This window comes from Malus domestica, chromosome 10, assembly GCF_042453785.1.
Source record: "Malus domestica chromosome 10, GDT2T_hap1".
Classification (NCBI taxonomy): Eukaryota; Viridiplantae; Streptophyta; class Magnoliopsida; order Rosales; family Rosaceae; genus Malus; species Malus domestica.
This window is the reverse complement of record NC_091670.1, coordinates 31,386,633-31,398,309: the sequence shown is the minus strand read 5'-3', so window position 1 is coordinate 31,398,309 and position 11,677 is coordinate 31,386,633. Positions and strand designations below refer to the sequence as shown.

The 11,677-nt window shown below is 37.0% G+C and overlaps 1 protein-coding gene across 1 annotated transcript; it reads right to left on the bottom strand.

The window, feature by feature from the left end:
• Positions 1-5,634: 5,634 nt before the first annotated feature.
• LOC103445742 (E3 ubiquitin-protein ligase DA2L-like) lies at positions 5,635-11,333 on the bottom strand. The gene is made up of 9 exons (XM_008384765.4): positions 10,877-11,333; positions 9,559-10,016; positions 9,158-9,209; positions 9,035-9,080; positions 8,873-8,954; positions 8,616-8,757; positions 8,437-8,536; positions 7,842-7,908; positions 5,635-6,641 (listed from the first exon to the last, which is right to left on the bottom strand). The coding sequence occupies exons 2-9, from the start codon at positions 9,748-9,750 to the stop codon at positions 6,075-6,077; spliced, it is 1,248 nt and encodes a 415-aa protein (XP_008382987.1). The 5' UTR covers positions 9,751-10,016; positions 10,877-11,333; the 3' UTR covers positions 5,635-6,074.
• Positions 11,334-11,677: the final 344 nt, after the last annotated feature.

The window sequence follows — 11,677 nt, the reverse complement described above, 5'->3', positions numbered from 1 at the left end:
ATTTGACGTATGATGAGGAACCAGTCACTATCTTGGATTGGAAAGATAAGGTTCTAAGGAACAAGACGGTGAGCTTGGTGAAGGTGTTGTGGAGGAACCATTCCGTAGAAGAAGCTACCTGGGAGCCAGAAGATCGAATGAGAGAGATGTACCCAAGGTTATTCTATGGGTATTAAGTGGTTTATTTGGTTGTGGGAATTTCGGGGACGAAATTCTATAAGGAGAGGAGATTGTCACAGCCCGTTCCGGGACTTTATATTATTGGGGACGTGAAATGACGGATTTACCCTTAGCGGGTATTAAGGTATGTGTGTGTGACGTTATTTGGATTAACTTTATATAAGTTTTGGATTAAAATTATTGGTTTGTAAAATATTGTGTGGTTAGGGATTAAATGGATGGAAATGGACCACACACACTTCCTTTTATCCCTCTCTTCCCTGTGCCTCTCTCTCTCTCTCCTCCCTCACAACTTTCTCACTCTCTCTCACCCATAAACGTACGGACAACACCAAAACCCTCCAAAACTTTGTGGATCGAAGCAAATAAGGTATGATTCTTCACCCTCTTGATGTTCTGAGTTGATTGGTACCAGTTTTAGGAAGTGAAACCCTCGGAATTGTCGTGAAACCCTAACCCCGAAAATGTGCACTGTTCATGCACACGTGAAATCTTGCATTTCAGGGAATTTCAAGCTCACAGTGAGCTTAAGGACATCCTCACGAGCTTCGGGGTACTTCGTTGGTGATATTTGGACGTCGGAAGACCGAGAACGGAGGTTATCAAAATTTCCGAATTATCGTGCTTCCCCAGGTAAAATCTAGTGAATTTTAGACCTTGAAACTAGTCCATCGTGATTCTACATGTTGAGGGCTTCAAATTGATATAAAATTCAAAGAAATCGGTTGAGAAACGAAGGAGAACAAGCATTTTTAAAACTCGCCGGAATCCGACCACCGGAAAAACCAGTCCGGCGACTGGCTGAGGAAGATGGTGCGCGTGGGGGCGCGTAGGCCCGTGCCACCCACGGCGCGTGAGGGCGCGTGGCAAGCCTAAAAATTTTTCTAAAAATTTCTCGACGTCCATGACGTCGAGTAGGTCGATATGGTATATTCATATACCCAAATTGAGCACCGTATGAGAAGTTATTTCGAATTGTTGGTTATGTGTTTAAATTAACGTTTTTATAGTTGTTTCGCATATAGGTGACACCTATCCCGAGGACGAGCGCATCCAAGGACGTCACGGGGGTTACGACCCATCGACTTACCAGTGAGTGGGCAGTATTTTTCTGTATTTACCTATATGCTATCTATTTTTCCCAGAAATCAAAATTAAATGAAATTATATTTCTAAAATGCCATGCATGCATATTATGAGTTATGAATTGATAATTGATGCATATATATGTGTGAATTGGTGTCGTGGACGCACAGGTGAGTATCAAGTGAGTTTATATGGTTTATAGGAATGAATGATGATGTGATTGCGTTGTGAGCTCATAAACTGCACCTTTGGTATTAGTGCTTATAGTATTCACCACACCGCACGCTCGCCTTGGATCCAAGTAGGTGGATGTCGTACAGACCACTAGAGGTGGTTCCGACTGGTGGGTGACTTTAGATTATGTGCACAGATGATTGATGAGAGAAGCACTAGAGCGTATTATTTCACCATCTTAGTCGTACAGACTACTATAGGTAGTTCCGACTTATGTGCAGTGTAGTGCCGTACAGGTCATAGTTGGTGACTCCGGCACGGCCGTACAGGTCACAGTTGGTGACTCCGGCTGGATGGGATATTGAGCTATAGAATCAGCTGTACAGGACCACTATAGGGTCTCCGGTTGATTTATTATTTCACCTGATTTATATTGATGCATTCATATTATATTTTGGCATGGCATGGCATATTCTTTTTGAGATGTTATGTTGATAGATGGTGAGCGAAGTTTTGATGATATATGTATATGTATGTTTATATACTATTTTTCTGGGAAAGTATACAGGTTTTACGGTGAGGGGTTAGAAACGTTTTAAATGAAATGTTTTTGGAAAATCTTTGGTTTTACTGACCCACTCATCTTTGTTTTGCGCCCCTCCAGGTTCTAGTTAGCAGTTGGTGGCTCTCGAGGTCTTTTTCGGCATTCTGACAGACGTACTGCATGTAGGACTCACCTGCGGGTGTTGCACTTTTAATTATGGTCCTACTTGACTGCACTTGATACCTACGCTCTGAATTCGTGTGTTTTACTCTATAACTCTCTCTTGTATGCTAGTAGGTTATTCTGCTAGTGGTTGTTTTAAATTCCTTCATATTTCTGTTATATCTTGCTTCCGTGTCGCACTTTTGGCTACGTCACGCTCACGTGACGGCCAGCACGTCTTGATTCTAGGATCGGGGTGTGTCATATTAAATATTAAAACAAAAATATAATATAAGTTCGAATTAAGTACACATTATAGGATTAAAATTAATATGTAATCTAACACCAAGTTTTATTGAATTTTAATCTTCTTCAAGGATTAAAGTTCAAAAACCCCAATTATTTAAAATACATTAGATGTGAGAGTGTGGAGATAAGAATTGTATAACACTTAGCAGAGGAATGTTAAGGAAATTCTCTCAAAAGTAAGATTTTTTGTGGACTCTCTACCACCACACAGTTTGACGTTAATTTATGTGCCAAAATTATAAAATATTATGCCAAAAGCATGAGTTGACAAAAAGGAAGTAGGATTCACTCCCCTCTTTTTTTCCTCTAATCTTATTTGAATAATCACAGTTAAGCTACGTCAACATCTGATATTAATTTTTTATAGAAATAGAAAGACAAAATAGAAAATGTGAGAATAGAGGATGGAAGAGGATGGAAAGAGAATGAAAGAGAATCCTAGTCTGACAAAGAGTCTGTAGAGAGTTACGTGCCCTTAACACTTCTCTTACTAAATCCAAAACACAATAAAATTGCTCACCATCATTAATTTGCGGTGAGCATTATCACCAAATTTATGCCGTTAAATTAAGTAGCATGTCAATATATTTAAGTCGTTGAATTTAGTTTCTGAATTTTGTGCGGTGATTAAATTCAATCAGACTCATGAAAAACATGTTGCTGTAGTAATGTATATTCACTGCTCACTAAATATGGTGAGCAAATTCGTTCTCAACTCTAAATTGCAGGGGAGTCTAGACTCTAGACTTAACACAATGCCGCTTAGAACTAATAATTTGTTTATAATCTTTACAGTACTCATAATTTCATAATTATTAGTGTATTGACCCCACTCAAATTTCATATTAATAATTTCCTAGGTATAATCATGGTTTTAAATAAAAGATAGTGTCACGTTAACATGACTGGTACTAATTAACAATAATTCAATGGGGTCACATTATCATTACTCAAGTGTGCCTTATCGAACCAATGATTTTTTCTTAAAAAAAAAATGATAACTCATGAGTCATGACAAACCACTATTATCCATTCTTTTCAGGTCTAGAGGATGCTAGTTGAGAATTGCATCATACCCGAAGCCACGATTAAGCAAATTCATGGAAATATTGAACAAAGACCTCTCATTTTTTCTTTAAAAAGCTGTTGTTCGCACTTTTCCACTGAACCAACTTATTAATGTGCTTCATATGGAAGCAAGTAATGGAGTTTATTAATGTGCCATCTGAAGGAAACGTGCTCCATATGGAAGCAAGTAAGGTGTTCATAACAAAATACAATTTGGTACGATTACACAAGAATCAAAACCTGTTGGCTTAACTTGGCTCCTACGCCTCAACCTCTTGGGTTCCATTGGTACTCACATTCTAAAGTTTTTATACTATATTTAGGATTCAATTTGCTATGAAATTTAAATGGCATTGGATTGAAAAAATGACTAGATGAAGTACATTTGAAATCGCAACAGAAGACTTAACGTTTGAGATCATTATATGCAACGAAACATTTGATATCCATTTGTTTTCTCTTTCTTTTTTATTCGAATTTTGGCATTGAGCATTAGCATTTGCTTCTCTAGATAACACCGCATTTTAATTGAAAGTAGATGGGATTGGTTCTCAATCACTCATTTGTCATAAGTCAAACCTAAGAACTATTGAAATTAGATGGGATTTGGCTGCCTTCCTAGTTGATATATAAATTTGCAGCCCCTAAACTTTGTTTAGAGAAGACAAATTAAAGTTGGATTCAAATGTTATACTTTTTTAAACAAGCATATTTTGAAAAGAAGAGATAGTATACTGTCAAATTAAAAAATTACAACGCACAAGCAATTAAAAAAACAACAGATTCATCAGCCCAAATTTCAAGAGACATTGCAGTGAAGAGGAAACACGGCACTAAATCGTGATTAAACTTCTTTAGAGACTAATCCCAACATAACCTTTGAGATGAATCCTAACGCAAAACTGACATAATATAGAGAAATTTGACATTTAGAAAGAAGAATAAAAAATCGAATACAAGACCTTAAACGGAGGAAAGAGCTACGAGGCCTTTGCAGAGTCAAATGTTTTAGTTAGTTACTAGTGGTGAAACCCTAACTTTGGTTCAAAGTCAAATTTGACAAGTTCAAATTGTTAGCAAACCAAGGTACTGGTCCCTTTGGTCTCTCTATGTGATATGGGGGCATTTGTGCAGTGCAAAAAATGTAGGAAAACAAAGAAAGAGCGAGGAATGTAGGTCATCGTGTGGTCCTCACTCAAATTGCAAAGCTTGAAAAGTTTTGAGTCTTATGTATATGCAATGGAACCAAAAGATGAGTAGCTGAGTTTTGTTGAACTGTAGAAAGAGACACTGCATGTGAAACTTAATGTTTTATGATATATCTTCACCTACTCTGAGGCCCGGTCTCATAAAATCCACCTCTCCACCACACATTATTAGTTAAGACTTGACACTTCAAGATTGGCCATAGTTTATTGCCCCCCACCGCCAAAACACCAATTTTTAGCTGTTGGCACTCACCCTCGCTCTCGGAAACCTTTTGGAGTTACTAGGATGAAATGGAAGCAAATTGTGTCCGAGTTGAAAGTAGAAGATAGAGTATGTTTAGGGTTGTTCGATAACTATTAAGTTTTTAGTTTTTGTTTGAACTCTTTTTAAAAACTGAAAGCTCAAAAAATAGCTTTCAGTTTTGTAATTTTTATTTTCAATTTTTAAAATAATAAAAACTCAAAACTTAAAAAAAAAGAAATGAAATGATTATCAAATAAACCCTAAGACTACAAGTGGCCTTTACCACAGTGGTGGAAATGAATTGAGCCTTTGCAAGTATTTTTTCGAAATAAGTTCGGATCACTTTGAAAAGATTCGGAATTATCGCATTTGTTGAATGGATTCTGATTTCCATTCCAGTTTTTCGGAAACTGTCCAAAATCAGAAACCCAATCCAACTTGTAACCCTAATTTCTTCCTATCAACTCCAATTTTTATTGGGTAAAAGATAACGTTTCCTTCCCCATTAATTCATTGCTTACGTTCACCTCGAACAAAATTTGGTAGTTGTCATTGATTGATTCCAAGCAAACAATCGAAAACCTATGTACAACTTGTTTTGTGAACAATTTTGGGCTTTACCGTTTTCCCTTCGTTACCGAAGTTTGAATGGACTAGGATTACAACAATCGAATACTCCATTTCATATTTCCAGATTCAACTGTATTTCTTTTCCAACGTACGGGGTGCAACCAGGAAAGAATTCCATTTCACCGTCGACGTGGTAACAATGAGTCGCACATTTTAAACACGTAAAAAGAATGATAACTATCCTCGTTACTCGCTAATCAAGCTGTAAGGGTAGAAATCAGAACGAATAGCAAAACCAGAAGCCTTCCGTTTCACTAGAATAATCTGTTTTCCTTTCACATCTATATAGAAACATAAGAGGGACTGAGAAAGTGAAGGAGATTCATCACTGCCTTGACCTTTCGACTAGTCACGCGAATTTTTTCCCTTCCATTTTTGTGCAGTTTCCGTGCTCGAGACTCAGCTAGCAACTGCAATGGCCACAACATATCTGTTTCAGGATTAACTATCACTTGTATCCTGACTTCAACTACTGCCAGGAAACTCCAGGTCCACTAGCCACGGCTCCAGCCTCAGCCAAAGAAACGGCCATGGCCAGCATCATCTGCTCCTCAAAACTCTCGGGAACGATAGTGCTGGGGGCATTTTGAAGATCACCCTCAATCTCACTCCCCGCTGGTGGTGCAGATGTACTTCCGACATCTTCTGTTGTGTCGGAACTTGCATAACTCGTCCGTGTTGTGTCAGCGTCCCATTCTCCGTCATCCTGCGTCAAAGGCATCCTGTGATTGATTGACATTTCAGAAGAGGTCACTGCAACTTGATAATTCTCAGGTTCTCTGTCCACCCTGTTGTAAAATCTGCTAGTGCCAGGAACCATACTATACCCCGACACGTTGCCACCAGGATTTGCAGAGGATTCTCCACTCGTTTGTTGTCGTTCTGCAAGGGCAGCTATTGCACAGGCAAGACCCCCGGATGGTGAAGATGAACCGGAAACTGAAGCCATGGCTTGTGAGCCAATGTTTTGTCTTGCGACAAATTGTTCAGGTGGAGCAGCATCAACATAAGATGAAGACTTTTGTCTCCCATTCTCCTGAAATTAAAATTTTTGTGCAAAAAAGAAGAGTTGGAAGGCCGGAAAATTAACAGATATATTTATTTGAAAACGAAAATGCGAAATAGAAAAAGGTGTGATCCTGGTACACAGGAAGCATACAAGAGAAAATGCCCCAAAGAAACTAATATCGAACAAAGCCAACACTTCAATAATCTCCCAGTGCACTCCAGTTAGCAATTGTTGACTAAATGATAACCTTTATAACACCCATACATCAAATATTTAACGTGACACAACCTCTCCACACGCATGTACGTGTCTTCTAGCATCTAAAGTGAAGGTATAAACTTCAAATACTACTAAACTTACTTGTAACTATCACAAATGAAAACAGCTATTGGTTGCATCATCAATGAAAGCAACACCAAAACATTTGAAATGCTCTTGTGGTGGTGTGCGCACGTCATGATATACTCATGTTCGAAGTATATACATATTTTTGAGATAACTGCTGTAAACAAGATTCCCATTGCTGGATAGAAATTGTTGTTCATTTTGTTATTTCACTTTTAAGAGTTTTACATCTAGGAACATAAATGTTTTCAGATTTTTTGAAACCAATAGCCAGGATGCAATCAACAAATTTTGGGAATAGCAACAATATTTGTCCGTTGAACACTTTTCATCCGTATTAGAAATACTGTCATCTTATCTTTCCTAGTAACCGCTCGTCTAAAGTTCTAAACTCAAGATTAAAGTAGGATTATTAAATATAAAGATTAGATCAACTATTATCTACGTAGAGATATCTTTAACTCAAATATTTTGATTAGAGGGAGCTTTAACGCAAAATAGTTTAATTATGTCTGATACATATGTCAAAAGTACAAGTTCCAACGCTATACATATTGCAAACTGAGCATTTCAGCCTCAAGGATACGCAGTTCACAACTCTCTGTTCACCTAAGCATCCTTGCCTTCATGTCACTATCGAGTGTTAGTCGAATTTATCACTACTTACACTCCAGTTATGAGTACTCAATGAAAATCACATTACCTTCATAGAAGCACTTAAGCAACCACATACTAGATTTCAAAGTAAAATAAATAAGAAAAGAGAATCATAAAAAAGTATTTGGCTTCACTTTGAACAGTGTAACACATGGTTTTCATGCAGTTTGAAATGAAGTTTATTTCAAGCAGAAATAGTTACTTCAACAAATTTACAACTTTTACCTGAATAGAAAGCCAAATTGCTTCCATGACCATTAAATCCTCAAGATCCACGTCGAATTCGTCCTCCCTAGCAATTTCAGAATTTAAAATAGATATTAGGATCATGGCTGGCAATCAAGTTGTGCCATATCATGTATCTCGTACAACAACTACTCTTAAGAGCCTTTTAATCTCAAAATTTTGGCATTTCTGATGTGAAAAGCCAGATAACTCCCTGGCAGAAACTTTTTAATTTTTCACACACAATTGCACTACATAGGTACAGACATGGACAAAGATGCATACATGAAGGGTTTTGATTTGGAAAACTAGAGAACCTGTTCACTCGTACACAAACTGGGATCTAACTAGCTAAAGTTTCATGATGATATGGAAAGCTATTCCGATTCAGATAATTATGCTGCAGTAATTTCCTACTCTTTGTTTTCTTTCTTTTCTAAATGCAATCATATATTTTTCTAATCTACAAACTAGGACAAGATAACACAAGGAAACAGATATCTCAAATATTTTGAACCCAATTTGTTCCATGGTTAAATACACAGGCCAGAAATAAAAAGATAAACTAAAGTAAATCAAAAATAAAAGTGTAAACCTGTACACTCTCGGAGATGGAGGCTGTCTAAACATTGAGACAGCACATGAATCTTGAGAAGAAACTATTTCCTCTCCTTCCGGAGAAGTGGAAGATGGAACTGCCAGAAAATTTTGTCATTACGTTAACAAATGAATGCCAGTACACTAGTACAATCCACAATCTTAAAGATAGCATACCAGTTACAGAGCTGTATTCATCTCCCATTGGTGCCATGCTTCTTCTTGGAGAGCTCGGTTGTCTTTTCTGCATTCTTTCTTCTTCATCCTGAAGTTCTTGCTGTCGCATCCTGATTTTTGCTTCTATGACTCTTTGTTCTTCCTACAGAGTTTTCAGAAATGTAAGTAATTTCCAAGTTCCATCTGCTAGATAAAATCGGTAGAACAAGAATCCACAATTCAAGTAAAATCAGCTTTTATAACAGATCTATGCTTACAATCTGCTCCAGGCCCTTCTCTTCCTTTGTTTTCACACCACGGAACTCCACAGCATAATTGGTTGTTTTACAAAAAGGGCACCTAATTATGTTAAGTAAAACAAGCACAAAGAGCAGGAGGTAACAAATGAATAATGGTATAACATCAACAACAAAGGATACTGCGTAGGACGAGTTGAATTGGGAACTTTCATCTGCAGGAAACACTCTGCGGGAAAATGAAAACTAATCAATTCACATGCAAACAGCTGACATATCAAATGTAACAGTTTGCACGATTGTAACCTGTACAAATGCCTTTCATGCAACATCTTGATCTATTAAGACTTGGATAATACTGAAACAAGAAAGAAAAGGATGAAATAGGATAGTCAGAAGTCTTGCACAACACCAATAATTACGAATTAAAATTCAATTGACTACTTCATAAATTCAAATTATGTGGGTTCTTCCCATAATGGTGTCTAAGAAGAAATTAAGATAAAGCTTCCCATTTACCATGTATGAGAAATCTATCCAAAATATTCAACTTAATTCTGTATGGTTCAGGTCAGGAAACAGAAAAGTAGAAGGGAAATTGGATTTTCAAGTAAACTTCAATTCAAAGAAAGCAAAAGACAGGGTACATAGAATACCAAGAAGAAAACGTATAAGAACAATAAAAAGGATTACAGTAGAAGTCATACCAGAAAGCAAATTGGACATTCTTCAAGATCGCAAGTGCCGTCTTCATCTCCAGGATAGCAAGGAGCAAGTTTGGACTCAAGTATGAGCTTCTTCAGTTTCTTATGATCCACATCTTTGTGGTGGTAAAGCCCCTGAGGCCTTGTGTATTTCTCATCAATCACCTGTCTACTTCTTCCGAGCTTATTACCCATTGAATATGGTTCTCTTCTTCTCACTTATTCTTCAATTTGTGAAAACAAATCAACGAGAGTAACAAGAATAACATACCAATTTCTCGAAGTTCCCAATTTCTATGAACTATGAAAACATATTGTTACATAGTCAACTTTACTTTGCAAATATTCAACGAGAAGTGAGAATTTGGTATTAACTATTGTATTCCAACACATTTAGCAAACCAGAAAAATGCTTTCAATTGAACAGCCAACATTTGCAGCCAAAATAGACCCTCAGAATCCTGCAGTTGATTAAGACAAAAGCAACAGCCTCATCATAAAGTCCTCCGCAAGAAAAAGAAAAGAAAAAGTTCATCCATAAACAAAAAAAATCCTGATGCATATTACTAACTTTACAGCAAAGAATTCAATTGACCTCACTTTGGTGCCAAAAAATATCGTCGTGATCATATTAAAATGAATACACAAAAGCACAAACTAAACATTGAACCTGAAGTCATCCCAATGCTTTTCTTTAACAACAATTAAGCAAAGAGTAGTGTAAACAATAACGTGCAAAACTCCGAATAATATTTTCCAATTTCACACTACAATAAAGCACATACACTTCACCAAGAACCCTAAGAAACCTAACAGTATACCCGAACCATGTCATCTTTACTAAAATCTCTACCTGCACTTCAACTGGCGGCAATTTCCTCTATTTTACACTGCCAGAGTTATAAAATCGAAAAGCGCAAGCAAAAAAACTCCGAAACAAAGCCCTGAACTCCATTAGAAGAACAATGAAAGCTCAACAAACAAAGAAAATGAAGCACAAATCAACTGAAAACGCTGCACTCGGCGGAGCAACGTGAAGAACCCTAATTTAAACGGCGGCGACACTTCCCGAGTCGCAATTGGCAACAATCTGCTTCCGCAACACAACTCCGCAGCAGCAAATACACAACCAAAAGCAAAATCCAAACACAAAACCCCCAAAATTCACTCCAAAATTCAAAATTTCCACTTCCAAATTTCAAAAGAACATTAAGAACACAATAATTACGAATTAACAACCGTTTGGCCGGACGCAAAGTTGGCAATTAAGCTCAAAATCCGGAAGCAGTAACAATAAGCAATCGGAAATGGAACAACGAACCTTGGAATTGTTGAGAGGGGAGAAGAACACTTCCAGATTCTAGAGAGAGCGGAGGAAGGGGATGAAGTCGGAAGAGTGATTTGTTGACGAGAAGAGGAACAGCGAACACGACTACAACTTTCTCTCGGACACAAAATTTCCTCTTTCGCTTTTCTTCTTTTTATTTATTTAAAAAATAATAATAATTTCAATGCTTTTTTTATTAATTTTTAACCTGGTTACTTTCGGTTTCGCCTAAGTGGTTGTTTTCTTCCGGACGGAAAGTTTTATACAAAAATATGAGAGAGAGAGAGGAGATAAGTCAAACAGGAGAATAAATTTTTTATATAAATAATGAAAAATTGTATTTTGTAAGTTATTAATTTTTTAATATATATATTCAATCATTTATATAATAATACGTTATGTATCATTCCATGTTACGATTATATTAAAAAATCTCACCAGAAGGAGGCGAGGGACGGTGGAGTAGTCGGCGAGGAAAGAATAAGTAGAAGGAAGGGTAAAGCAAGAGAAGCCCCAACGCTTCTGTTTCCCTCCACGCGCCTCGTTTCCCGCGTCCACCACACTCCCGCTTTTTTTTTTCTAATTTATTTTCTGTTTTCGTTTTTTTTTTGTCTGATAATTTATTTTCTGCTTTGATTTTTGTGTCAAATGATTTTTTGTTTTTGGGGGTTGGTTTCCATCTGTCTAAAAAGGAAAATGATTGGATAAATTACAAAAAATTACCATAACTATTGGTATCATGGTACTTTCATATTTCATGTGGATGCAAATTTCTACCTTCTTCTTCTTCTTGGA

Excerpts from the sequence above, each read along its gene's own strand:
- LOC103445742 (XM_008384765.4), bottom strand. The coding sequence starts at position 9,750 with ATGGGTAATAAGCTCGGAAGAAGTAGACAGGTGATTGATGAGAAATAC. Across the intron at positions 9,081-9,157 it reads CATGAAAGGCATTTGTACAG|AGTGTTTCCTGCAGATGAAA; the intron begins GTTACAATCGTG and ends ATTTTCCCGCAG. Across the intron at positions 8,758-8,872 it reads AGAAGGGCCTGGAGCAGATT|GAAGAACAAAGAGTCATAGA; the intron begins GTAAGCATAGAT and ends AAAACTCTGTAG.